The 27,151-nt window shown below is 44.5% G+C and overlaps 1 protein-coding gene across 2 annotated transcripts in view; it reads left to right on the plus strand.

Moving 5' to 3' along the window:
- Positions 1 to 27,151, plus strand: part of PPARGC1A (PPARG coactivator 1 alpha) — a 351,332-nt gene that overhangs the window by 174,823 nt on the left and 149,358 nt on the right. Inside the window, exon 1 of one of the 2 annotated variants that reach the window (XM_027457313.3) lies at positions 7,860 to 8,003. The exons of the other annotated variant lie outside the window; for it this stretch is intronic. Within the exon in view, the coding sequence (XP_027313114.1) occupies positions 7,887 to 8,003 (117 nt within the window). The 5' untranslated portion in view covers positions 7,860 to 7,886. Of the gene's footprint in view, positions 1 to 7,859; positions 8,004 to 27,151 lie in introns of those variants that run through there. 2 annotated transcript variants of the gene reach the window in all.

The following is a 27,151-nucleotide window of genomic DNA, read 5'->3' on the forward strand; positions in this document are numbered from 1 at the left end:
GATGAGTGAAACTTGAGGTGCAGAGTCACAAATAGCCCAATTTAGGTAGTAGGATTTGCTCTAATGAGAGCTATATATCCAGTCCTGCGTAAATATTGTTTGGTAGGCATACAAGGAAACCATTATTTGCAAGTAAATGAGAACAAAAGGAGAGTCCCTGAATTGTCAGACTCAGACAGGAAAGTCATTTTGTGTGGGCAATATCCTTCCCCGGGTCTGTGTCGCTGCCATTACTTACTAGTGACTTGAGCAGCCATGAAATGAAATCCCTCTCTTCCTGCAGACCTTGATCCCCGGTGCCATCGGTGCAAAACAGATGCGAGCAGTTAGTTCCCCTCTTCATTTGGTGCCTGCTGCAGTTGGTCACTGTCAGCCCCGCTCCACAGCTGACAAACTCTCTCACGAGGCTGCCTCCTGACAGCGGTGCTACCTGCTAGCCCCACGCACTGTTTTGACTCGCTGTGCCAAACCCATTTAATGCCAGCGCAGCACACAGCCGTTCTGACGGGGCGTGCATCTCCAGGCTTCCTACGCTCCGCCTGTGGGTAAGCAGGAGAACCTGCAGGGCTCCTCTGTGATAAACCATCCATTCTTCTGGTAATTGTTCCTTTCTGCAGCCACTCCACGTGTGACATCCAGCTGTAACGTTTATGAAATGGGCTTCTTGTGCTTGTACATGCTCATTGTGACCGAGGCTAGACCAGCTCAGTGAACCCCCAAACGCTGTCCCCATTCTCTCCCCGCATGTTTTAAACACAGGGTGCCACCTTGGGGCTCCTTGCTTGCTCAAAGGACTTCAGATGTTAAGGCATACATTTGTGATAGGATCACATAATTCATATCCGCGTAGTTAATTTTCAGGTGACAGATGACTGATTCTGGAGTTTTCCTCCGAACTAAAACCCAGCACAGTACAAAGACTTACGAAAACCTAGTAGTTGAACTAGGTGCTGTCCTTGTTCCTTTGCTGAAGGACCAAGAAGCTACGTCTGAAAAGACAACCCCACTGAATTTTTCCCTGCATTGGTAAGAAATCATATGTAGTCTCTGCTTAAAAGCGATCCATTTATATAAACAAAGCAGACTGGGAGGGGGTGGAAGGAAAGCATGCAGGCAAAACAAATAAAATGACAATTTAACAAATATGCAAAAGCTACTTTCTCTTTCACATAGTTTTCTTCCTGTAAAAGGTTTCTGGGAGAAGATGAGTGAAGGAGGGTATCTCACTGAGGATGAAGGATGGGGAGGCCGGAAGGGACTAAGGAAGAAGTAGATGAAGCTGTGATGAAAATGGGCTTCAGGGAATGGTTCAGCAATTAGTGAGCAGCATCAGAGGCCGCAGAAGGCAGTAAGGAGACAGAAGGGAGCTGGTTAGGCCTGGTGCTGTCATTGTGCCAGGGGCCCAGCTACAGCTGATGTGCTTTTCCTGGAGCAGCATCACGAAGTGTCACCCATCAGAATGAGGCTGTCTTGCTTACAATGTACACGTGTGATCTCAGCTCAGTCCTAGTCCTTGCTACAAGTCTGCTTCCCTTGGAGGAAAAGGTACAGAATCAGAAAGCAACAGGTCCGCACGGTAAGTTGACGTTTGCCAGGGAAAAGAAAATGTAATGGGTTATTTCAAAAAGAGAAATGAGAAGAATAGGTAATAGCAAGAAACTGAAGGTTATCATCCCATGGCTTCTCTCAGGAATGTCTTTCTGCCCGGATTCACATAGATGAAGAACAAGGAGGATGCTGTTGTGCTTCTGCCTTAGGGAGATTGAAGCCACGGGTCTGAGGGCTGCTGGAAGATGAGGCATAAACAGTCTTAGTCTTTTTCCATCTGCAATGCAGCTGTCTTGTGCTGTGAGAACAGGAAGCTATGACAAGGTCTTGCCCTCCCTCCTCCATCCCTACCCTCCGCACACTCTCCATATCACAGCTGTAATGACAGACACTTCTGTCTCCTATTTTGCCATCCTGCCCAGTAGCTTGCCACCTAGATGGACCAGTGCAACATCCTGGGTGGAAAACAAAATGAAGAATTACTGAAGACACAACTACACCACGTTCAAGATGTGCTTACATTCGCACCCTTGTTCCAACTGGCTCCCAGCTCTCCTAAAGCCACGCAGAGTGGTCCATGAAGATTCACACATCCAGAAGATTCACAAACCACCTAGAAAAAGCTGGTGATATTCCTGTATAATAAATTGAGGCACAGTCCTAAAAACAGGACTTAATAGCTCTACAACATAAGGGCGGTGTGTGCTACAGATAGACGTCTCCAGCCGAGGAATGCTTTGGGTGCCTAAGATAAATGCTTCTGTTATGGCCCCTTGTTTTCACATGTATTGTTGTGCAAGGGGTGAGCAGGGAAATCATGCAGCCCCATCAGAGGGCTCTTACTGTGAGTCGGATTTCTCTGGGGGAAAAGGGGACACACCAGCTTTCCTTCCCATTTATTTTTGGAGCATTTGCATCCTCAACTAAGAGGAAAAAAAAAAGGAAAAGGAGTAATTTTCAAGTGCAGCCAAATTCCTGGCAGACCGTGACACTTCCACAATAATCATCACACTGAGGGCTGGTGTCACATGTAGATTTACTGGCACTGCTTGTGCAGAGGCCTTCTTCGCAAAGAAAAGCAGGCAAATTTCATTCCAGTTTGACTGTAAAGAGGACAGGGGAGGAAAATGACAAAGAATTTGATTTTTGCTTTCTTTGCTTTTTTCAAAACGGAGGTCTCTCCCGCAGTAGTATAGAAAAGTGAAAAGAACTCACACCTGCCAGGAGGAAACCTGTTTGGAGATGTGATGCAATGCATTACTTTGAAGATTTATACCATTCTCCCTTCATCTCTTCCATACATTGTTAGTGTTACTAATCTTCTATTATCAGAAGGAGAGCAGGCTATTTGTTGCTCAAGCGTCCGTGATGATTTGTGAGAAATTAATCTGGAGACATTTGGAAGTTCTCCACCATGGCAGCATTGATCAGGTGGAGAAAGTGGAGATTATTAGTTTGCAGGAATGCCCGTTTTTTATCATAACGCCCAAGTAAACACAGCATAATGAACAAGAGAGAGAGAATGTGTGAAAGCCAGGGCTCTGCCTTGACCGCTTCACAGCAGTCATCATCCTTCTATGAATGGGAGATGAGAAGTTGCTATTTGTGACCTTACGGAGTTCGGCAAGCTCGGTCGTCAAACAGAAAGTAGTTGTGCTGGAGCCAAACACCATCCTTTCTTGCTGTAATTTTAATTTCAAAGAATGATTTGTCAAAGAATTTAAGAATTTAAGTCCAAGCTCAGTCAAGGATTTAGGGAAGGGGGCAGTGAAGTAGCTGCACTGTGACTCTCACAAAGCACTGTGCTCCCCGGGAGTTTAGGTGAACCTACCCCAGAGCACAGAGCAGAATAGGCTGGTCTGGCCAAAATAAAGCTTCAGTACTTGACTAGAGCTTGCTGGCTTTGCAAGAAGAGCAGTGACTCTACAAAAAGAAATCAAAGACTTTTTTTTGGTAATTAATGGTTCTCTGAGCATTTTCAGATTACTTTCTCTGTTTACAGTGGCTATATGACCTAAAATTAAATCATAGGAGGGGAGGAAAAGAGCAACAAATGGGTTTCTCTTCACTTTCTTTTTTTATCCAAGCAGATTCTTTCATTCAGGTCTTCTAATTTGCCTGGAATGATAAAAATTAAAAATGAGTGAGACCTATTAGTCCATCTAATCCATCTCCTTCTAGTGAGAAATTGTTCTTTCCTTATACACATCATTCTTTTCTGTAGCCTAATTGTATGTGTCTCAGCTGATGAGACCGGGGATATTCAACAGGATATTGTTTCTGATGCGTAATTTTAAAGGTGAGCACAGAGATGGTATAAAGATCCAAGGCAGTGTCATTCATTCGTCTTCCAGAGGTCCTGGTGCCAGCACTCCTCATTTAAACCCCAAAGCAGCTCTGAGCGTAATGCACGTACTTGGCTGGCACCAGAAGGAGCTTTGGAAGGGACGTGGCTGAGGTGGAGATCTCAGGTCCCTCACTGCATGTGCTGAGGGGCCCTGAAAGCTGCAGGGCTGCAACAGAGAAGCTTCTTGCAGCACGTTTTATTTAGTAATGCAATATCCTATGCAAAGGCCCGTTGTTGAAGCTGTAAATGGAGGAGCCGAATTACCCCATAAACTTGAGGCTTATTGTTGTGTGCTGCTCCTCATATTTCTGTAGGGAAAAACCCACTTATTGATCACCTGGGGCACTGTCTTACTTCTGACGTTAATTCAGTTGTAGCTGAGGCTGGGATGTGTGACTTTCATACAGACCCTGGGTGGCTGGGGTCACGAACACCAGCAGCCTGCTCACGACACTGTCTGAAATAGCGAGCGGCACCGGCGAGCTGGCACAGCTTCAGCTGGGTTTGCACTGCGGAGGCTCATTACAATAACAAACAGGTACTGCTTTAATGAAATAGATCTCGTCTTCGAGCCGCTTGGGGATCATCCTCAGAAGTCTCCCTCTAGGTGCTTTAGGGTGAGTAAGGAGGCTACAGTGGAGGATCTGGGCGAGTTTGTGCCCGGCGCTGGAATAGATGTCACAAGGGATTAACAGAGCAAGTGCGTGAAGCCAACTATAATCTTGGTGGGAAGTATTAGCATTGCCCAGAAATGGTATCGGTGGCAGCACAAATCTCCTGAGAGGGGTCAGGAAAGGGCAGAGTGAGATTAAGGCCAGCTTGCCGCAGTAGCTGGAAATAGTGGCAGTGCTGGGGGTGGTAGGGGCGGGGAGGGGACGGTGCCTGCATTTGTTTATCCTCTCCTAAATCGTTATGACAAATGTGCTTTGCCAGAGTCCTAGGAGAAACACTGGTGAGTGTTCCTGATGTGGCAGAGGGTGCTAGCATCCTCCTTTGTATTCCCCATGCTGCTGTAGTGAGGAATGAGGCAACATCTTCAGCTTGATCCATCCTGTCGAGGCGAAGGCAGGGCAGGTCCCCGCCGCAGCTACGTGATGGCACATGTTCCCCTTCTGCTCCCAGGCACGTGGGTCCCTCCCTTCCCAAGCAGAAAGCGATATGTTCTGCTCTCCCAGTGGGAGATTCGATCCCGCACGCTCTGCTGTCCCAGCACAGTTCCCCCAGGTCCCCCCAAGCAGGATCCCCCACCCAGAGGCAATCCCGCAGGCTGCTGGTCAGCTTCTCTGGCACTGGATTGGAAAGACGTAAGTGACAGCTGACAAACGGCCGTGCTGTTTGGGTGAAAAAGATACAAACGAGGAAATAAGATTGATACCTGATATTTACCTTTCAGCCTGCGTGCACTCAGGATTTTAAATGCAATATAAAAATAAAATCCTGAGTATGCACTGACGCTGAGCTGACATCTATTTTCCTGCATAGTTACTGCCAAGAAGTCTTGCTGCCTACCCAGGGACACCAGCAGCAACCAGCAGGGACCAGTGGTGCCCTGTAAGGCCCTAGCAACTGCTAGACTTCACCACCAGGCACATTTAGGTGGGATGGAGCCTACTCTCTGCGAGTGGCCAGCACCAGACCTTCCCAGCAAAGAGCAGCGAGCTCCGAGACGTGCCAGCCCTGCCTGCGGTCACACGAATCCGCGGCCCCACGGGCTGGCACATGCAGGGAAGCACCCGGCTTTGGTGCTGCTGTCGGCTTTAAGCTTGAATTTCTTGTTAGTGTAGCTGCACAAACACTTCTGGAAAGCTGATACGTTCTCTCCCTCGGGCGCTTCTTTCAGCAGTGAGTTCCACTCTCTAATTACATCTTTTTACAAAAAGCAAAATTGCGTGGGTTTGACTCTGCCACCTTTGGCCTTCATTGCACGTCCTCGTCTTCTTGTTTCGAGATCCACAAAGGGAGGACCTGCTGTGTTCTCACTGTTCCCTCTTTTAGAAAACTATATCATGTCCTGTGCTAATCATTTTCCTCCTTAAATTAAAAAAGAATCCCATTTTTGGTGTTGCTTTTCATAGGAGGGGTTTTCCGCGTTCTATTTCCGTTGCCCTTCTTTGACCTACTTCTGCGAAGGGGAGCAAGGCGGACGGCACACGGTACTCAACATGAGGCCAGGAGACATGTAAATAAATGTACTTCCATTATGTGTTACCTCTGATTCATCCTGTACGTGCACAAGTATCATGTTTGACCCAAACCAGAGGTATTTGCCAGGCTGCACACAGCAACACGATCCTAGCAGGGTGGAAGGACCTCTGGGATGCACAGAGGGCATCTTCAGCTGCTGAGGAAGTTGGATGCTTTTAGCCGCTCCTGGCTGTAGCATTGGGACTGCGTTTCTGCCTAGGGACCTAGATGAGAGCCAGGGCACAGCACCGAGACATCACGGAAAGATGGCTGCTGCCTTTTCGGCTCAGGCCTGGAAAATCGTGAGAATTCAGAATGAAGAGGAACATGTTGGAGTTAATATTTCATCCTCAACTTGTGTCAAAGCAATTTAGTTGTTCTCTCGCTGCTCCGCCTTTCTGTCCCCCTGTTGCTCAGTGGTGTTGTTTAAGGACAGAGCTTCCAGCCCTAACCCTGCATTACCTTCCTTTGGGGTTTCAAGTAAGAGGCTGGATGTTGCTTCAGCGTAGGGGGTTTTCTATTTTAATTTATTTTGGTTGGTAAAGAATATTCATCACTCATTTAATTCAGAAGGTATCTATTGATTCCCTTCTACTCATTTGGTATTTTCTGACATTTTATAGCACTCGCTATTGATTTATACAAAATCCGTAGTCCAAACGTCCCAAGGAGTGCTTTATTCACTTGTCATTTGCTGTTTTTCTTAACTAATAAATTTAACAGCCGTGTACATCCAGTCTGTTAAGACCTCGTGGCTCTACTTTCAAAGAGATGACAGCCTGGCACTAACAAATGAGTAATTCCTTCAGTCAGGAGCTTGGAAACTGCAAGATAGGCAAGACGGAGAAGCAAGCTCCTCCTCGAGTGGTTAGCAAGACAAAGCAACCTCCTCTACTCAGAGGACACTCAGGCTAAGGAAGGGAAAATATAGCTCTGCTTCAGCGTGTGGAATGTCACACATTGTGGTACTCTAATGGCAACGTTATTTATAGCTTGTCAACAGGTAATAAATTTAAGCGGCACATGCGGCAGTATGTATGCGGGCAGGTATGTCTGAACCGCCTTGGTTGGCCGCGCTGTCAGCTTGCCAGGTGCTATAGTTAGTGCTGCAGAAGTGCAGGAAGGTGGAGGGAAGTCATTAGGAGGGTGGTGCTTCCAGCTGCTTGCTTGCAGAAATCGCCACTCGGGGCAGGAGTCTGAGCCCCGCGTCCTGAAGCCATCAGGGAGTTTCTTCAGTCTTAGTCTCGCCAAAGGTCAACAGGATGAGGCCTCCTTAGATTCTAAACTACCTTTGAATTTGGGGGTTTGGGAATCCAGCTGCTGAGTATGAGCTTTGTGTGGCCTCCGATACGTGGGAGAAGGAGCCCAAGTCCTTAGAGCTGGGGGAAGCGGGCTGCTGCGGAGCACCGAGCTCTGAGGAGGCGCCCAAACATCGTCTTACATGCAGTGGGAATAGAGGGGTCATGGCCATGTGGGTTGTGCTGCAGAGTACGTGGGGTTGGTGTTCAGAGGGTGTTTAGCTGGCCGTAAGCTCCATCCAGGAATAAGAGCCAGGGGAGGCAGATTCCCCAGCACACCATCAGGTGGGCAAGCTGCTTGTCACCCTCTGTTCCTCCAGCAAGGCATGGCCACAGGGGGTGATTTGTTTCAGCTGAAGGCAATTACCTGGGCTAAAGTGAGATCAGCTGCCCTCTGCAGGTGCCTTCCTTCCTCTGTTGGTCTCTGAGGGAGGACCCAGGCATGTCATAAAGCAGGTGAGATGCATATTAGTGGCAGCAGGAGCTGCCCTCCCCTTGGTGTGTTGGGGATGCACCCTGTATGCAGCAAGTGTGACGACAGCTCTCCATGGGCTGTGCTTCTCTGTCTCTGGCACGTTGATTCAGGTCTCTACAAGGGAGCCAGTTTGACGGATAAGCAGCACTGTGTGAGTAGCTTTAACAAAGGCTGTGTATGAAATGGTATGGCTACGTCTTGGGTTTGGTTTGGGGAAAACATAAAGTTTACCTTCAGTAACAAGTACATAGTTAAAACTTTGAAAATTATGCTTTCATGTATTATCGTGCAGAGCTCCTTCATCTGGGTTGTACTTGAAGACACTTTTAGGCTATTCTTTAGCCTCTTAAAAAGCCCTAGAGGGCCCTTTGCAGGACAAGTCTCGTGTCTCCATGAATTAAGGTGCCAGCCGTGGGCCTGGCACTGAAAACATGCCATGTGCTGAAGGCTTGCAGTCTGAGAGGCAGAAAAGCACTGATATGTTCTGCACTGAGAGATCCTTTGGTAACTTTGCTGATTCTCATTGTTGTCCTCTGATGAGAAAACTCAGAAAGGAAGGTTGCTGTGGGGTTGTGTTGGGTGCACGTGGCAGAAAAACACAGCCATAGCAGGAATTTTGTGTGTCCTGGGTACTAGACTTTGGTGGTTAATTCATGTGTAGCATCCTCCAGACCACATCTAACGTAGGTAAAGCTGCTGGGCCCGGGCCGGGAGGCAGGTAACAGCTACATGAGCCTGAGAAACCAGTCCTTACCCAGCCACAGCATCCATGTCACAGTTCAAGTGGTCCGAAAAACCAGGATCTGATCGGGTAGCAAGTCACTAAACCTTCTGCTTTTCTCACCTTGTTTCCTCACACTGCTGGCAGTAATACTGTGGTATCACAGTAACAGAGCGTGGATGCATTAAAAAAAAATTACCCTGTGTTTACAGCCAAAGCCAATGCTCGAGACGGACTTCTGAGGCATCCTTGTTACCTATACTGATAAATCTGCTTTCACACTGGTACTTTTCTCACTATTGGGGATGAAATTGCAGCGAAAGCCTTTTAGACACAGAGCTGTAATATCCAGAGCTGTTTTGTTTAGAGTAGTGTAAAATCAAGTACGTTGTATGAACTTCAAGCAAGGTACATTTGAGCTGAGTACTGGATTATGGCGAATGATATATGGGGCTTCTTTAACTGTCTGGAGTTAGATTTGATTCTTAGCAAATAAGTGACAGATTCATATGTAGGGGAAAATTGAAGTTCTCATCTATATATTGTTTTTATTATGTTTTCTTTGCTTCGGGCTCTAACATATCAAAGACACTGTGGGTGAAAAAAAAGTGGTTTGATTTCCATCAATAAATGTCTTCATATTCTTGCAGCTCACACACAATTTGTGCTGTTTCATGGTTGTGAAAAAGACAAGTGAAAGTCACGAAATAATTCATTGCAATCCAGAGCAGATTAGATTTGAAGCATTGCTAATATTTACAATTATCGCCGAGCCACTTCTGTGTGCTATCCGTCTCAGATTTAGAATTATGCTCCTGGCCCGGTAAGAATACGCCGGTATGTTGGTTCGCATCTGTCTTCGCCATATGCAGGGAGAGAAAAGAATTCTTGCTGCTTCCTTTTTTTTTTTTTTTATTATTTTTTTTATTGTACCCCTCCAAAACCAGCCCAGCTGTTGCCTAGATGCTGTCTCCTGCAAACGACAAGCCTCATAAAAGAGCCGATCTCATCTCAAGGGTTTGTCATCGTCAGTGTTAGATTTTGTTACCATCAGGCTCGGGGAGGTACGGATCCGTGTTGGCAGCACAAGTGGCCTTTGGTCACTTTGGTCACGGTCAAAAGCTGCCTGGGTGCTGGCAGCATCTGCAAGCGGCAGCCCTGCTGGGTGCAGGAGAAGGCAGCAGGGGCAGCAGATTCGTGGTACCTTTGCACGATGCTCCTGGTGCCTCTGGTTGTAAGCCAGGAGGGTTTTTATTTTTTTCTGTCTGGCCAAGAAAAGAGCATTCTGATCAGTACCCTCGTAGTGAAACGTCCCTTTGTGTCCCTTTTGTTGCCAGCCTGCTGCGCCTCTTTGTGCCTGTGCAAGCATCTGGCTCCTTCCCTGTTTGTATTGGTTTACCTGGGCTAAAAATAAAATATCCATGTGTGTGACGGAGCCGGGGCTCACGCGCGCTCCTGTTGTGTAATGTGAGTCCTAAAGTCAAACCGAATGCCCCAGAAGCTCCCACTTGATAGTCCTGCCTGAGGTCCTGTGATTTGCATGGCTGTGCTTAACAAAAAGGAGAAGGGGGCAAAAAAAAAAAAAAAAAAAATACACTGACAGGAGAAATTCTGAGCTGAAGGAGAGGGTCTCACAGTGTAGGCACGATGCAGGAGGTTACACTGCATGCCAGTTGGCACATTTAGTTTTATAGTGAGGATATTGTGGAAGCTGAGGAAGGCCCAAAACTTGTGAAATATATGTTTACAAAACCTGAGGAAAAAATGAAATGTTTCCAGCAACCTAAAAAATAAAAATGCAAGGGAAGCAGCTTGGGTTTGCATTTCAGCAGCCTCAGGCAGGGGTCTGGCTCTCACAGGGTTTCAGCCCAGTGAGGATGGCTGGGGGTCAGAAAATGAACATCCCCAGGAGCAAAAATGAACCTAAAAATGAATCCGCATTTTTTTTGCACGCTTAGTTAACAAGGATAGCGAATAAACAGCATGGGTGGTGAGCAGCCAACACTGTTTTAAAAAAAAATCTGCTTCTAATAGTCATGATTTTTATGAATTTTAGAGATGTCATAGTATATATATATTTTTTTTTTCAAGACAGTTCTTTCACTTAAAGACATGCTTAAAAATTCACCTTTTTATTTGTGTGTTGAAACAGTATGTCAGAGAAAACAGGGTTTGTTTTTTTTTTCCTTGCAGCTGGCCAAAATCTGAAGTTTCTGAATGCAGTGAGCTCAGAGTTCTCAGCTGAGCAGTGATAAACGCTGTCCCCAAGCAGTGGGACAGATGCACTCTGCTTTTTTCAGTTAGGTTAAAAAAAGAAAAAGGGAAAAGCCAGACGATGTTATAAGGAGTTGATGGGGAGACTAAAGTGTCTCTGGGAAGGATGAAAGATAGTTGTGCTGGGTTAAGGAGTGATGAAGAACGCAATAAAGCAAGGCTTGACGTGCTCGGGGTATGCGGCAGGCATCTTTAGGTGCGATGCACGGAGAGCGAGCTCAAGCAGTTGGCTCTTTTAAATGCCTGATAGGGACTAATTCTTCTGGTTTGGGGTTGAAATACTTGTGTCCTGCTGAACCCTTTTCTGCATTGCTGAACCTGAGCTCTGAAAGAGCTCAGCGGCGGGTATGGTAATGAGCCCATTTCTATCAAAATGGCCTGGATTATTATTCATGTTTATTGGCTGCAGAGCGGTTCGCGAAGCACTTTTCAAACAGATACGCTGAAATATTTTCTTTTAACCAGCCCCAGCAGCTATTTGTATTTCCTTTGCTTGAATCCACACCCCCGATGCAGCCTTAATTATAACGCCACCAAAGGAGACAATTATCGCGCCATACGGAATAACACTTTGGGGAAACGTGCGCGGAAATACTCGGGTTAGCATTACCAGCCCTGCCACGCTTCACCCGTAATTAGGGCTCTCGCACGGTGTCACCAGCCCTCTTTCATTACCCCGTGAACTCCCGGGCTGCAGCAGGGCGTTCACTGGACTGGTCACAACGGGTCAGGCGGCGGCCGCGCTTCCCCAAATCTTTTTGCGCGGGGATGCTCGGTGTCGACCCTTCCCTTCCCCTCCCTTCCCCTCGCCCCCCTCCTCCCATCCTGTGCTGTGACATTTTCTTCATGACAGCCTGTCTCCGAACTGCACTTGCTGCCGCCTTGGTAAAGGCTTACAAAGAGAGTGTAACAGCCAGTGGCCAATCGAGTTTGTGCAAGCGACATCAGCTATGGATGAAACATCCACCAGAGAGAATAAGGACTTAGAAGAAAACTGGATAAAAGGGCTGCGACGGGAAGCTAGCTGGCAGGTTAGTGATACAAAGACGTGTGCTTGCAGGTGGATTAAATCTAAGCACTTAAAATCTCTGAACTTTTTAACCGGAGCCTAGGTGAAACGTGTGTGTTTGTTTGTAGCAAAGCAGTGTCTGGGAGCATATTCCTGGGAGACCAGAGATAATTATGTTCTTATTTTCTTGGAAAGAGCAGTTGTAGGATTCCAAAGCCATCTATTCCGAATCGTAGGAGAGGCAAATAGAGTTTTATAAATCTGTAGGCGTTACGAAATGTACACTTGCTTAATAAAGGTCCTTGCAATAACAAGTTGCAGGTGCATGCTGAAATATCAAAGGAAATCCGTGGCTGCTGTCTGCATATATGCAAGTTTATTCCATTAAAAAATATAATACAACACCTGTCATCCTGTTACTTAATTGTGTCATAGTGACTGTAACAGGGGGTTCCTTTTAGCCTCTTTTAATGAGGCAGCATTTTTAAATGCACGATGCCTGTTTTCTTTATTCTACTGGACTCACAATAGATGTGTATGCGATTCAATCCGAAGGCAGGCAGTTTTCATTAAAGTGTGCAAAGCAATAATGTTTACATTATGCAGTACCTTTCTGGAGTTTGCAGAATTAGATACCATTTCAGACCTGCTAAGCCCCACTGAGTGGTTGTGATTGCTCTTTACATTACATCCTAAGCATCGTCTATGCACTTTTTTCTGCTCTATTGCATTTTAATTAGTCAATCAACAATATTCAAGAGATGTGTCACCAAGTTATTTCTTTTTTTCCCCCTTGCTGCTTCTTACAAGGGATTTTTAAAGGAGATTATTATTATTATTTTGGTGATGCCATTATACGAAATTCAGATAAAGTGGTGGTTTGATTTGTTCCTATCAGGTGAAGCTGCGTGAGAGTCCCAGCTTGGTAAGAGTTACTGCAGCAGTCTCAATGCCACAATGCATGCTCCCTTCCCCCAGAAGGAAATATGGTTTAGTTTCATCCCCTCCCCGTAACTTTGCTCTAGAGCAAGAAATGCAAGTCTGTTTTCAGAGGAACATGATGCTCCGTGTCATACCGTTTGTGGGGTTTGCTGTGGTGGCTCCTTGATCACCTCTCTGTATTAATAATGAAATGAAATCCAAAATTGGGATATTGTGCCTGCAGAAGGCAGGTGACCCATCCTGTCTGAGTCCCCGTGGAAGCATGTGAGTGGCCCAGGCTGTGAGGATGGAGCAGGTGGATGTGCCAGGGTGCAGAGGGGGTGCTCACCCTGCAGGAGCATCCAGGGAGACCACCACAGCCCTGAAGAGTTGAACTCAACAAGTGGGTGAAGCAAATGAGGGAAAGGCAGGAGGAGAGCTGGTGCTTCTCCAGTTTGTTATTTCTTCTGGGTCAGATGGGTGAACTGTGAGTGTAGAAAACGGGATGGTGATTTTTTTTTTTCCTGTAGTAACTGACTGGAGAGCCTGGGAGGGAGAGAAGGAAAAAGCCTCACATGCTCTGGGTGCTGCACCTAGAGCCCTGAGGTGCATAATGTAGGGCCTGATCCCTGAGGAGACAGCTGCCTTGTTACCCCTGTGTGTGTGCACTGCTGTTTGGCTCCTTTGCAAAGAGCATTTCTGTTTGTCTGCCTCCCCATTGGCTGAAGGAAGGCGATGGTGGCTGTAGGTGCTAATGTGGATGTAGAGCCTCGTTACCTCTGAGTGAGGTTTTCAGAGAAGCCCCTGGGAAGGGGTTATCCAGTTCTCATTCAAATTGTAACTCATCCCATATTTCTTCATTCTGCAAGGTCTTTAGAAATCCCAGGATAGGGCACAGCATCAATCTTGAAAGGAACTGATTTAGAGTGAGCACCGTGGAGCCAGAGCTCCTCTTCAGCCCTATCTGCTGGGGAGCTCCAAGGTGATGGCGTACATCCTTTCTTCTTAAATGGGCCAAGTTTTTTTAGAGCTAGGCCCTTATATCCATATTTAGTCTCCTAAATAGCTGTCCTGATTTTCAGAAGTGCTGAGTATCCTGGGAAGCCAGCAGCCATTTCAGCTTCCTTGTGCCTCAACGTGTGAGGCCTGCGCCTCAGGCGGCGTGGTGGTGGGCGCCTGCAGTGTGGTGCCTGCAGTGTGGTACCTGCAGTATAGGGCTGGGACGGGGCTGGAGGGGACTTGGTGGCATCTGGGGACTCTGATAGCTCCGAGTTGCCTTTGAGAGCAGTGTCCAGCTCGTCAGTACCCCTTCTTGGGCACAGCCACAGCTATCCCCCACTTCACAGCCACAGACATGCGCTGGATGTGGTCGGTCAGTGAGGGGACATGGTGACTGGTTGTGGCAGGCAGGGGGTCGTGTGGTGGACTCATGGTCCTGGTGCTGTGCTGCCAACGTGGAGGAGCCCCAGGAGGAGGATGAGGATGAAGAGGAGGTAGAGGTGGAGGCCAGTTGTGTGAGTCTCCCTGGTGTAGTGAGAGACGTGAGAATTCTGACTTAGCACTTGCAAAAATCAGGCCACTTATTTAGCAGGCTAAATATAGGTTAAGCAGCCTCGCTCGAGTATCCTGCTTTAAAAAATTCTGGTGATAGTCATCTTCTATCCTACCTTTCAGCCAGCGCACTCCTCACGCTGTGAAAGGTCTGTGCAGTAGCCCCATGCACATGAATAAACATCAACTTGCGAGCAAAAGAGGAAAGAAGCTTACAGTATTTCTTTCAGGGGGATACACAGTTTGGAAAATGCAATGCATTTTATTTCCAAAAGGAGTTATTTTTCTATTAGGTAAAAAACCACCACCACCAAGCAAACAAAATACAACAAAAAAGAAAACAGTGCTGAAATGACAATTCTGCCTTTATCACTTAGCTTTAACTTTTTGCCTTCTGCCATTCTCATCATCTCAGACTTTGCTGTAATGGAGTATATCTATTTTTGATTTTTCATGGGGAAAGGTGGGCTTTCTTGCTCAATGTTAGCAGACCTTCAGAACAGGTTTTCAAAACCTCGTATAATCCCTTTTCCTGATGTTTCCTTGGGAACAGCTTCTGACATCCTACAGATCTATAGCTGTCACAAAGCTGGCACAGTTTTACCATAGGCCAGTTACACATTTGGGTGACCACAACTACACAGAAAGACTAAAGGTTAAGAAATCTATGTGGGTGTGGATGTCGATATTTAAAGAAAAAAGTGCTGCATATTTATAGAGGCAAATGGATTTTACTTCACATTTACACATTGAGGGAAATACGTGCGCTCAGAGGTGCTGGAGTAACTCCTGTTGACTTAAGTGGGAATTTTGTTCCCATAAATGAGAGCAAAAGGTAGTCCAAAATGTCCTGAGAAAGGAGCAATATGTTGATCCCAGCAGCTTAACGGAGCAGCGAATCCCTCTGCTGACATATTGAGATCTTGAAAGCCACAATTTTCTTCCTAATTGATGGCTCAATCAGAGGACAGTCTCTGTCTCAAGCTTACTTTAAGCTTTGTCCTTGATTTGCTGAGTTACTGTGTAGCCTAAAACACCGTGTCTGTACTGGTAAGGGAGGGGTATAGGGCAAGAAATGCTTAAGCCATTCCAGAATAGTTTGGGATCTTTTATCAAGACAGGCATGCAGTTGATGAAAAATAGGCATTTTGTCAGAGCCTTCAGCAGTTTGATGATAGTCTCCTGTGGAATAATAAAAGCAGACATGTCTTGCCATTTTCATTTAATTTTGAGTTCTCATATGCATTTGTGGGGAGTGGGAGCAATTTGGCACAAATGAGACCTTATCAGGCTTCAGTAAAGCTGGAAACACAGCAATACCCAGAATAAAGTGCAGGAGACCCAGTAACATACCTTCTCCTTCACAGTATGGTCCCATTGAGTCCATATTAATTGAAAAAGAGCACTGAGTAATCACTCTATAATGTGTGGGCAGGCATGTATCCATACATCCATGTGTGCATGTGGATTCAAATCTTCAAAATATGGTAGGACTGAACATTGGATGTTTTGGAAAGTGAGATGCTGCAATTCCTGCCTGAAGTCATATATACAATTTTTGTGTTTATTTCCTGTGTAGATGAGCCATTTTTAAACCTTGTAAAATTGTAACTTTCTAATGTAATAGGTACTTAGCTCTCTTATGTCTACTAAAAACAATTAGAAATTTTATGCTACCAGAGTTTTGGGGTTTTGTTTCTTCCTCTTCTTGTGGATGCCATACAGTGATGATGGAAATAAGGAGGAAAAAAAAAGTACAGATTCTCTATATAAATATGTTTTTCAACTCATCACCGTGCTGAAGGCACTGTCCTTCTGTGTTGGTGATAGCCAAACGGGGCTATTAAACACCTGGTGATCCAGGCATGGACTGTAATTTGCTACTTCTTGTATTATTCCCTCAGTTTCCTTGTATTTCCCCCACAGTACTGAAGTTGAAAATACTGGAAAATTTGATTTTGCCACCCACAGCGTGCGAGAGTCAGGTGTAATATATCCAAAAGCACTGTTGTACTGTGTTTACTGTGAACGATGAATCTGTTCCAATAGGGAAGTTGATGAAGTTTTCGTCTTCTCTCTTTGTCTCTCCCCTCAATTCACTTATTTATTTTTGGCATGGAGGAGGAGTGGTCAATTTTGTTATCTTAGAGAACTTTTAATTTTATTTTTTTTTTTTACTCTTTCCCCATTTCATTTTTTAATACAGTCCTCATAAAGAGATCTGTCATTGGATTAGTTTTTAACCTCATAAGCATATTTTACGTAGTATTTAAGGTATAGCAAGAGGTGTATGCCTGTGGGGCTCCATGGCCAAGCTCCACACGTGGACCCTCTAGCTGGGCTTCTGTTCTTGGTGTTGGGTACTCTCAGAGTAGGTCCTGGAGGTTCTTTGTGGAAAAGAGCTAGAAGAACAGAGGTGGCTCAGGACTGGAGGTTAGCTCTATCAGTTCTGTCTACAGTTGCTTTCTATTTGATCTTGTATCTTTAATGGTGCTTCAAGTTGTGATACTAGCATAGGAAACTATTACCTGGGAGTATTTGGGAGTTCAAATGCAGCTTATCCGTAGTATGGAGGATGTCAATGAATGGCAGTGAAGTTAATCTTTGAGGTTTGTAGGCTGTAGTGTTGGCATTCAGCCGCCTGTGATGGCGCCCGTGTGCCTCCTGACCTTTGCTCAAGTTGTGATGTTGGTCCGGCTGCTTGCAACAGTGCTGCTGGGGAGGGAGGGACGCCTCGGGGCGCAGGCTTAGGCATGGTACCTCCAGGACAGGGCAGTTTGCTGTGTTTTCATCACGCCTGAGGAAATGTTCTCTCCTTGATGCTTCTCATCGAGTGCACTGAGAGGGGGACATCCCCTCATGGTACAAGACAGTGTCAGTCTTTCTGAAAGCCAGGATCAGTCACATACCAGTAAGAAGAGAGCCGTGGATGCACCGGGATAGGATGAGGTGTCTTTTTGATAGTAAAATGCCTAATTAGCGTAAAGAGAAATAGGACCAATGTGTGATGTTGTATGGACTGTAGTTTTAGAAATCAAACGCCTTAAGACTAAGCCGAGGGAGAGGTTCTCCGAAGCTCAGTTATTTAATACCCTGTGAAATGCACTGTGCATGCTGTGCTTAGCTAGCTATTGCTCAGTACTTTAAGCCTGTTCATAACCATTCACAGCACTTAAGATCTAAAGATACACTCATCCTTTGATAGGACAAGGTCAATTATTCTCAATTTATTGCCAGTACCAAAGTGTTTATGCAGTTTTATTTATAAGCCGGGTTTATGTTTTTCTAACATTAAAGACATTTGATAGTAAAAAAGGGCATTTCATTTGAAGATTACTTGTTCTGTGACATATTTATATATAAAAACGTGCATGTGTGAATTCATATAAATGATATAAATGCTATCTTTTTCTTTCCCCAGGACACCTTTTAGCTTCTTTTTAACCTGATAAATGCCTGTTGTGCTATCCTGAGTTATGTACGTGAAGCAGATATCTGTGTTTGAGAATAACACTATTTAACTAGCTGTCCTGTTTCAATTGTAACTTGCTTTTGGTTCAGGCTTTGAATTTCTTTGCTGTGCTTCTAGAACGTGCACCCAAAACCTTTTTTAATGCTTTTGTGCTTTGATACCAGTAGTGCTTCATCACAATCTGTAGAAGGGCAGCTCCGATTCCACGCATCCTGTAGAGATATGAGTAAGTCCGTCCTTGGGTAATGAAACTTAAGCACGTGCCAAGCTTGTGTTGACTGCTTGGCATGACAGAAAGGAGTTACTGGTTTGCCAATGGAAACCTGTGGGTTCCCTCAGTCCTACTCCACTCGAGTTTTCATCCTGTACCTGCTCAGCAACTCTAAAACTTTTTTTGGCAAATGGTTTATTTGACAACTGACAAAAATAATCATACAACATTTTTGGCTATGCTGTTTGAGCCACTTAGAGAGCTATTTGCATAACGGGAAAAATTCTTTGTTGAATAAAGAAAAGGGTAGCGATTGCCAGAGCTCATCTGATAAGTGTTTTCAATATGAGCTCGACTGTAAGTGTTTATGGAGATGCTGGGCACCACTATTTGGATGTTGGCTTACACTATCATTTCTCTTCCTCCATTTGTTATTCTCTCAAAATCTTGAAGGGAACGTCTGAATAAAGAAGGTATTTCTTAAGCCCAAATGTTTCATATTTAAAACACATGTTTACTAACCACATGAAAGGGCTGGTTAATATAACGTAGCCACCTCCCTTGTGTTATCATAGCTTAAATGATCCCTGAAGGAACAGGTAGCTGGCGCCTTACAGAAGCATCCACTCTGTTCTTCCCACGCTATTCCCAGCAGGGTTCAGCCTGTGGACATCTCTTTGCTAATTTAGCCCCTTACTTGCACAGAAAATTACTCATGGGTGTGCTTGACAAGGGTGGACAAATGGCGATCAAATGAAAAAATATTTTTAGTTGTGTGACTGGTCATTAAAATATGTTCCTACATATTTCAGATGGGGCTATATGTGGCCAGCATGCAGCTCAAAGTTCATGAAACTTCTGGAATTCAGGCACATTCTTACCGAAAATGCGCTGCTGTTGACTTGATGACTTTAATTGGAGGACAGAAGGCCTTCAACATTTTAAATAGCTGACAGAAGGATCTGTTCCCAAGCCTTTCCCTCTAGCTAAACCTGTGATGTGTCGACCCAATCTCCAGGACGCAGACAGTACTGTACTTTTGACCTTTTACCATATTTTTCTGCAGAATGAGCTGGATTTTGCTTCCTGGCAAAATAACTGTAGAAAGCTGGAAAACCCAAATGAGCTGATACATCTTTTGTTAGAGCTGGTTTATTACCGAGCATTCTTTTTTCCTTTTTTTTTTTTTTGACATTTATAATGTTGGCACAGTTGTATATTGTTTCTGTTTGGTTTTTATGGTAAAGTCATCAAATAGTACAGCTTTTTATATCTTGATTTAGAATTCATTCCAAAATATTGTAGTGAAGGAGATGATACTTCACATTTCACACATTTTGTGTGTTTTTAATGTGGAATTATAAATATTTGGGGAAATCGATTTTTTTCAACTAACAATGCGAGTTATAGGAACTGATAAATGTGAGATTAATGGCTAAGAAAGCAGTCATTTCAGATGGATAATTTAGATTTTTATCATTTATTAATCATAAAAAGTAAACCTGCTGTATAACTAATTTTAGTTTTATCAAGAAGATGAATTGTTCCAGCTAATGAATGTATAGATATTCTATGCCAAAGGCATTCGTAGGAATCTGTTAATCATTTAACTGTGTCATGGCATATGCTTTGTCTTCATAAACCAATTAAAACACATAACTTCCTCCACTGAAATGTGTGTTGGTCTTCAGTGCCTACAGCAAATTAGAACAGCATTTGTCTTAAAATACGCTTCTGTATTGCAGATATGAAAATTTAATGGGGATCGTATCTTCAGGTAGGGAGCACTGCGAGGCTGTCTGTACTGCTCTCCTGTGCAGGTGTTTCAGGGAGCTGATCCCACCAATACTAAGTGTACTCAGGAGTGCTTTCCTGCTGAGATTCATGTCCGTGCTGGGCATAAACAGATGGGAGCGTGGCTTAAATCCACGACTGTCCTGCTGGAGAAGGCCTTGGTCAGGGACAAACATCAGCGGTTGTTTTGGAGCTGGTCCAGGAGCTCAGCTTTGACCTGGGGGTGGTCACCATGGATTTCAAGGGAGAGACGGCTCCTTATTTCGGGGAATGGACTGTAGCGATGGGAGGACAAGCACTTTGTGGGAAGGTGTTCCCTGCTGGCACTTTTGAGGAGGGGGAGTTAAGTCATAATACCCAGTGTGCTTTCTGCATCCTCCTGTGGGCAGCCTGAGCTGTGCTTTCAGTGCGTCTCGGGTCCCTATGCATCAAGCAGAGCTCCCCCTTCCATTTAAAATCTTTGAGATGGGGACTATCCTTTACTTAATACCTGAGTAAGAAATTTCCTCCCTCGGACTCCCTCCTGGCAAGGGCTTAGAGATGCTGCTGTAATGCAAAGAGCAACACTGATTGCTGCTGGAGATTTTCCTGCGGACGGCATGTGCAGCTGAACCAAAGCTAGAGGTTAGAGGGTAATAATTGCACTCACAGCTATTTTTAGTCCATCCTAGAAGAGACAGATTTTTTTAAAATGGATTTTTATATTTAAGGAAATTACAGCTTTCTGGAAAAACTTCAGAGCTGTGACAAAAAATGAGAGTCGCTGGGGTGTTTAAGTTCGGGGGCTGTATCTTTGTATTCTGGTCATTCACAGCTGTTTGGTTTGTCTTGCTTTTTCCTCCCAGTAAGGTGAATAAAAGAGAAGTGTGAATGTGTTTAGGTTTTATTCACAGCATTGTAGTAATGTCAAAGCAAATACAGATAGAGACAGACAGCCGGCAATGGAGAAATCAAAAGACAGCAGACACTCAGATAGCCAGCTCCAGCTAATCCAACCCTAAACCACGTTTTGTTTGGCTGGTTAACAACCTATACATAGCTGTGCCACCTATGCTGTGTTATTTTATTTATATCTTTAATACATTATCTGTAGGCGACATTATGGGTGAAGCGCTGTTGTTAAAAGAGAAGGAAAAATTATAGTTATTGCTATAATAAACAGCTTGAGAATATCTTTTTAAGAAGATTGCAGTAATACAAAAGGAAATAGCATTAGATTGCAACATCAATTATTTAGAGCAACGTTGTTATGTTCATTTTTTACCCTATTTCTTTCCTCGGAGATAAAGTTCCCGTCTTCCGAGAGAGAGGTTTTTGGAGCCACGAAATGCCTGCTTGGGTCAAAAGTCCACAGTTTGCTGCTGAACCAATTCCTGGGACTAAGTGGGAGCGTGTCCTTGGTTCTGCTTCTGCAGGGGTGCCGGCAAGGGGAGCGCCTGGCACCGCTCTTGCGCGGCTCCGCTCAAAGGGAGGGGTGCAGTCGGCCTTAGGTTTTCTGGGACTTTGAGGAAAATAGTAATTTTAGGCCATCTTGCCCTAGTTTCAGCAGGCTTCTGGGAATAAGAAAGGGAAAATGGATCTTTGTAAAGACTTAAAGAATGTTGCTGAGAGGGAGGGGGTGAAATCAGGTCCTTATGGAGCAGTGAACCTGGTTTATAAATGGAGTGAGGAAATGTAAGTCATTGTGCACTTCTAAATTTGGGGCTTTTGTATGGATATTACTTACTTAACTGAAGACTGAAACCTTCCCTGAAAAAGAACATGCAATTGTGCCAGGGAGGTAGGCTCATTTGGGTTTTATTGGAAGCTAAGGCAAAGGCAGTAAGTAACCCAGAAGAATAAAGCATCTAAGCATCTTCTCTTCCCTTTTTTTGTTTCTTTTATATTCTGCCCACACATTAGAATTACTTTGATGAAATAAAGCCTGTTGTCCACAGGACATACTAGTAAGCATGCAGGTTGAGAACATCGCACTTCTTGGTTATCTCAATGTTTGGAAACAATGCTATGAACAATGCACTCAGCAATCATTTTCTCAGTGCAAGTAAAATCTTCAGTGGCACAAACCTCGTAAAAATAAACAATATTTTATATAAATGCTGAGTGAATACACATAAGCTGTGAATACAGTTAGGGTAGCAGCCACTGCTTAAAGGTCAGTAAAGCATAGCATTAAACGGCACATTTTGTGCTCCCAGACACGTAACCCATGATAAATTTTATGCAGTACATTTCTGAAATATCTACAGACACATTTTCTTGAATAATTAACAATCCATTTAAAGCTTTTTTTCCCCCCCTTTTCTTTTGACAATCGGTAGCAGGCCGTAGTGTCTATGAAAGCTGCTGGTACTGGACTTGCAGGGTCGGTTGAACTGGAGGACAGATGGTGTTGAACTCCTACAGCAGCCGACAGAGGAACCTCTTCCCAAACCCTTCCTTCCAGCTAAACTCGTGGCCCCATCCGTGGGATGCACGCCGTCCGTCTGACCTTTAGCTTGGCGCTCACACCGTTTGGTCCTGGGGACCTTTTCATGTTTTTTCCTTCCCCTTTCACAAGGTGATGGGTTTCTCCAGCAAGCGTGGGAGGACTCAGGCTGCGTATTAGTATGAGATATTTAGCGGGAAATGTCATCCCTACGACACGACTTTTTCCTGCTTCTGTTTGTTAGTGTAAAGTCAGCAGAAGTAAATTAGCTGGCAGATTTCAATGGAGACTGTTACCAGTGTCCTCTGCCAGATACCGCGTGGAGTGCCAAATTAGAATTGATTTCTCAATAAAATTGAGTTCATCCTCCTCAACATAATCTAAGACAGAATGACAAAATCTCTCTAACTCACTTTTTAATTTTATTATTTTCAGTCAGTTTTGTTCTTGGATATTTTTGCTGCCCTAATTGCTTGTTATTATCTTCTTCCTCGAATCTTTTCCCTTGTCCGGGAGAACAAAACCTCATCTGCTTTTATGAGCAGTTCAGGGCAGCAAAGGGGAAAGGATGCCTACGCATCACCTCCCTCGCCCTCCTCACGCCGAAGCCTCTTCCAGCCGCAGAGCCAGGGGTGCAAGTTCTCTCCCCGCGCTCTGACGCACGGGCTGAGAGCACAACAAGCTGTTTACAGTCCCATCCTCATTTCTCTTTCCCACTCGCAGCACGCTGCTTTGGGAACCACCGACCAACCTAATTAAAACAAATTTTTCCTATTGCGGGAGCAATTCCCCAAATGCTCCGCCTCACCAGAATCACGCTGTGCCTGCTCAGTTCAGTACCTCCATCCAGCTCCCGAAGAGGCTCATCTTACTGTAAAGAAAATCGATGCCTCCTAATGTGGCTTTAATTCTTAAATTCAGTGCATTTATCACACATACTTCCAGGGAACCTGGTGTCATGCGTGGAAGTGAAAAAATGTCTTCTTTTTAGGAGACATACGTGGTAAGTGACTTAGGAAATGTTAGCAAAGTCTGTTCCATGACCCAGTAAGAGAGCTAGGCACGATTAAAGAAAGCAGGATTTTAAGTGGGGAAGCACAGGTGGAAACACAAGATGGCAGCACTTGAAGCGTTGCGAAAGGTCTGGAAGTGTAACCACCACTTGGAACGTGCCGGTCTCATTTCTGCTGCAGACCAGACGTGATGCATGGTCCAGCCTTGTGAAAAGGGAGATTGCAAGCTGGTGTAACAATGGTCCTGAAATCTTCCATCCCTCAGCTCGTTCCCTGGGAATCAGAATAGAACATGGCTTCTTGAAAGTACCTGGTGCTACTGGAAATACCTGAGTTTGCAAATGTTTGTCTGCTATCACTTGTGTGACATTTCAAGACTTGAAAAGCCTAGGGCTTTTAGGGTTAAATGGCATGTGTTAGGGTAAAATGGCCAATGGCAAATTATGCCAACCATATTTTGTTAAAGGCAGCGCTTCTGAGGAGTGCTGAGCAACATGGTAGCTCAGTGGTGTTCCTCAGACTGCTTTGCTTTTTTTCAGCTTTTCATTTTTTTTCCTCCTTTTTCATTCTGCCACTTTCTAGCTTTCTCCTTCCATCAGGATGCCTGGTTCACCAGTACTACTGAAACCAGCTGCTTTCCCTCTTTTGCCATGGTTTGGAGAGCTTCATACACATCCTCCCTGGCAGTCTGAATGAGAACTTTTTTTATTATTTTTATGTGAGATTGGTAGTTCTTGGATGATTCAGAATGTCCTCTCCGTTCCTTAACTCCCCCAAACCAATACTGGCATCCGGCTGTCTCCCATGCTAGGTGTCCTTTCTTTCTCTTCCCCACCTCATCAATTCTCAGTCTCTCTCTTCCCATTCTGTGGAAGCGCAGTCTAGCGTTGGTGCTGGTCAGGAGCAAGATGATCATCTCAGGTGGAAGGGCTGGGATGTAAGAGTTGTCCTGTAAGAGCTGTGTAAGAATTGGCTAAGATGTCAAGAGCTGTAGCAGGTGTTGATATGCTCCTGAGCTCCTATCTGCTACCTTTTGTCCAAGATACCCTGTAAGTCAAAGTCTGGGAAGGACCAAGAGTTTGGTGTGCTTATCTGTCAGCAGGATCAGAGGCTCGTTGGGCTTGGTCTTGAGATCTGGCCCAGCTGATGATATAAGTGTTAGATCTACCCTGCCTTCACTCTTGCCTCTTTGGCAGAAGAGAATAAATGGATTAACGAACGCTTCTGAGAGGAGTCTGCCTGGCAGTTGTTCAGGCTCAAAACCTTGATTGTCAAGGCTGCCTTCATAAGGGAGCTAGCCCTGCCTTTTGCCAGCAGGTTGAAATTACCCTCTATATTTATTGTATCAAGAAAAAAGAAGAGGAAAAAAAAATCAGAATAGGGTTTTGTGGGCTGTATTTTGTGGTGACTGAAAGCTTATCCATGAGAGAGTTTATAGTGGCATGTGTGGGGTACAGCAACAGAGAAAATGAAAAGTGCTAGGTCATCCTGTCCTCTCCTCAGGAATATGCATATCCCCTTGGTAGCACAGGTTTATTTGCAGGCACACTTTGTTCCTGAGTCACGCTGATTGGGGAGAGGGTGTTATATATGCAAAAATAAAACTAAAATATACTGGGGTGCTTTGTCTTCCAGAATTTTCAATATTTCCCCAAACTATTTATTTTGGGTGAGTAGGTCTGAACATGTCAAGCACTACATATACAATGTGCTAAGCATTATTATTATTTAGTGTTTTATTTACTATTAATATATTTTTTTCATAAGCACTGGGACTTTGAACTCTTCCTGTGGGAAGCTGTTGTACGTTCTCATAGATTTCGCTGTCAGAGTTTTTACTGATAGCTTATATTTTCCTTTCCTTAATTGCTGCCTGTTACTTCTTCTTGTGTCCTCTTGTACCTAATTATAAATGTTACAACATCAATTTAGGAAAAATATCAGGGGAGGTTTCACAAGGGTCAGTGCTGATCACAATATTGTTTAATACTTTCCTAAACAATATATACAGAGCAATACAATTTGCAGATGATGCCAAATTAAGAGGGATCATAAACACAGCGGAAGGCAGAGAGAGAGAGATAACAAAAGGATGTTGAGAGTTTAAAGAACTGTGCAAAAATTAACAAGATGAGATTTAATTTAGATAAAATACAAGGTCATACACTATGGGAGAAAAATACCAGCTAGAAAATGGAAGATGCTGGTTAGAAAACAGCAATAATGGTGATGTATTTTACGTTTATGTAGCTTCTTTCATCTCACAGAGTCCCAAAGAGCTTTACAAATTAAATAAATTAATATACAAACTACACATAAAGATTATTTTATTCTCCTCTGAGACATCTCCTTTGTTGGTGCAGACTGTGACAGCTACTCAACAGGACTCTGCAGTGGTATGCAACAGTTCAGGACAAAATATTACAGATCCCCTTGAAATGGCAGTAAAAGTTACGGGAGCCAGAATTTGTGCAGGGCACTGTTTAAAACTGTTTCTCTGATGAAAACTGCCAGAACATTTTTTTTTTTTTTTTAAGCTGCAGATGATCAAGATCTGGTTTTACATCTGTCTTTACATTTACTGCAGTAATGCAGAGATGAGCCCACTGAATCACAATGGATGCCGATTGTATGAGGGCTCATTGTGGGAGACAGTGGTGAAAAGAGTTTTTTTTTTTTTCTTTTTTACTGAAATAGACAAATATATATGGCCCATTTATTAAAAAGTAGAAAGGCTCAAAATGCAAAACATTTTCTATAGTTATTTGAGAGCTGTTCATTTTTAAATGGAGAAGGAAATTTAACTGGAGGCTATATAAAACCGATGATGGGAAAGAAAGGCACACGGTGCTGAATTGATGGTGGTAGGCTCTGACGGAAAAGGGGAGATTAAGAAGATGGAAGACATAAATGAAGACGTCGCAGAAGGACAGGGTGGCATGAGATGGGGAGAGGGTGAAAAACCCAGGAAAGGCTGGGGTTACTTTCTTCAAACACCTCTGGCGTTGCCCAGTGTGACTGCATCCTTCAGTGAATATTCGTTAAATGGTGTTTTTTCAGAAGCTCATAGCAGATTCCTGGGAATTCATTTTTGCTTGTTTCCCCAAAAAACTTTAGGTTACATTATGAGGGTGGACACAGGGCTTATATTACTCTTATATAGCTCTGTGTGCCTCAGGATGGAGGCACATCCTGGGGTATATGTGGGAGCATCCACGCTGGCTCCCCAGAAGGCAGCACAAAGGGACTGAGGTCCTGCTTCCTTAGGGAGCAGCAGGTGGCACAGCTGCTGGCAGCTGGAGGGCTCTGCGGGCTCTGTGCTGGCCAGCCCGAACAATTTGTGATAAGGTGATCCCCAGAGGGATGGATGCTGAGAAGTCCTGACTTTGACAGGGCTGGTACGGGCAGCAGGCACAGCCAGCTCTCCAGGGAACCCGAAGTTTTGGCAGTGTCCAGGTTTGATACCTCTGATGTAAACTGTGTAAACTCAGGCCATTACCCGGGCACGAACAAGTTGCATGTGTCTGCTCAGACTGATGGGTCCCTAATTAGGAGTGGCTCACATCTAGAGCCATTTCAGCAATCACTTTAAAGCACCATTTACCCTACCAGGAGGGCTCTGCTGTTGGCAGCAGTCTGTGTGTGTGAGTATGGGTCCCCCTGAATATAGGTTTAGTGCTCTTACCTGCTGGGCCAAATTAAGAGGTCACGTGTTGGCTTTGGCTTTATGCTTTACTTCTCCCTGCAATGGCATGCAGTAACACGTGGCTCAAATCTAGAATAATTAGAAAAGACAATTTTCTTCTGCAGCACCTGTTTGAACCTATGGTTCTTGAATCTGCTATATTTTTTTTTGAAGAAAAAAAACATGTAGGATTTGTTCCTCCCCAATATTTTTTTGTGCT

This window comes from Anas platyrhynchos, chromosome 4 (genome assembly GCF_047663525.1).
Source record: "Anas platyrhynchos isolate ZD024472 breed Pekin duck chromosome 4, IASCAAS_PekinDuck_T2T, whole genome shotgun sequence".
Classification (NCBI taxonomy): Eukaryota; Metazoa; Chordata; class Aves; order Anseriformes; family Anatidae; genus Anas; species Anas platyrhynchos.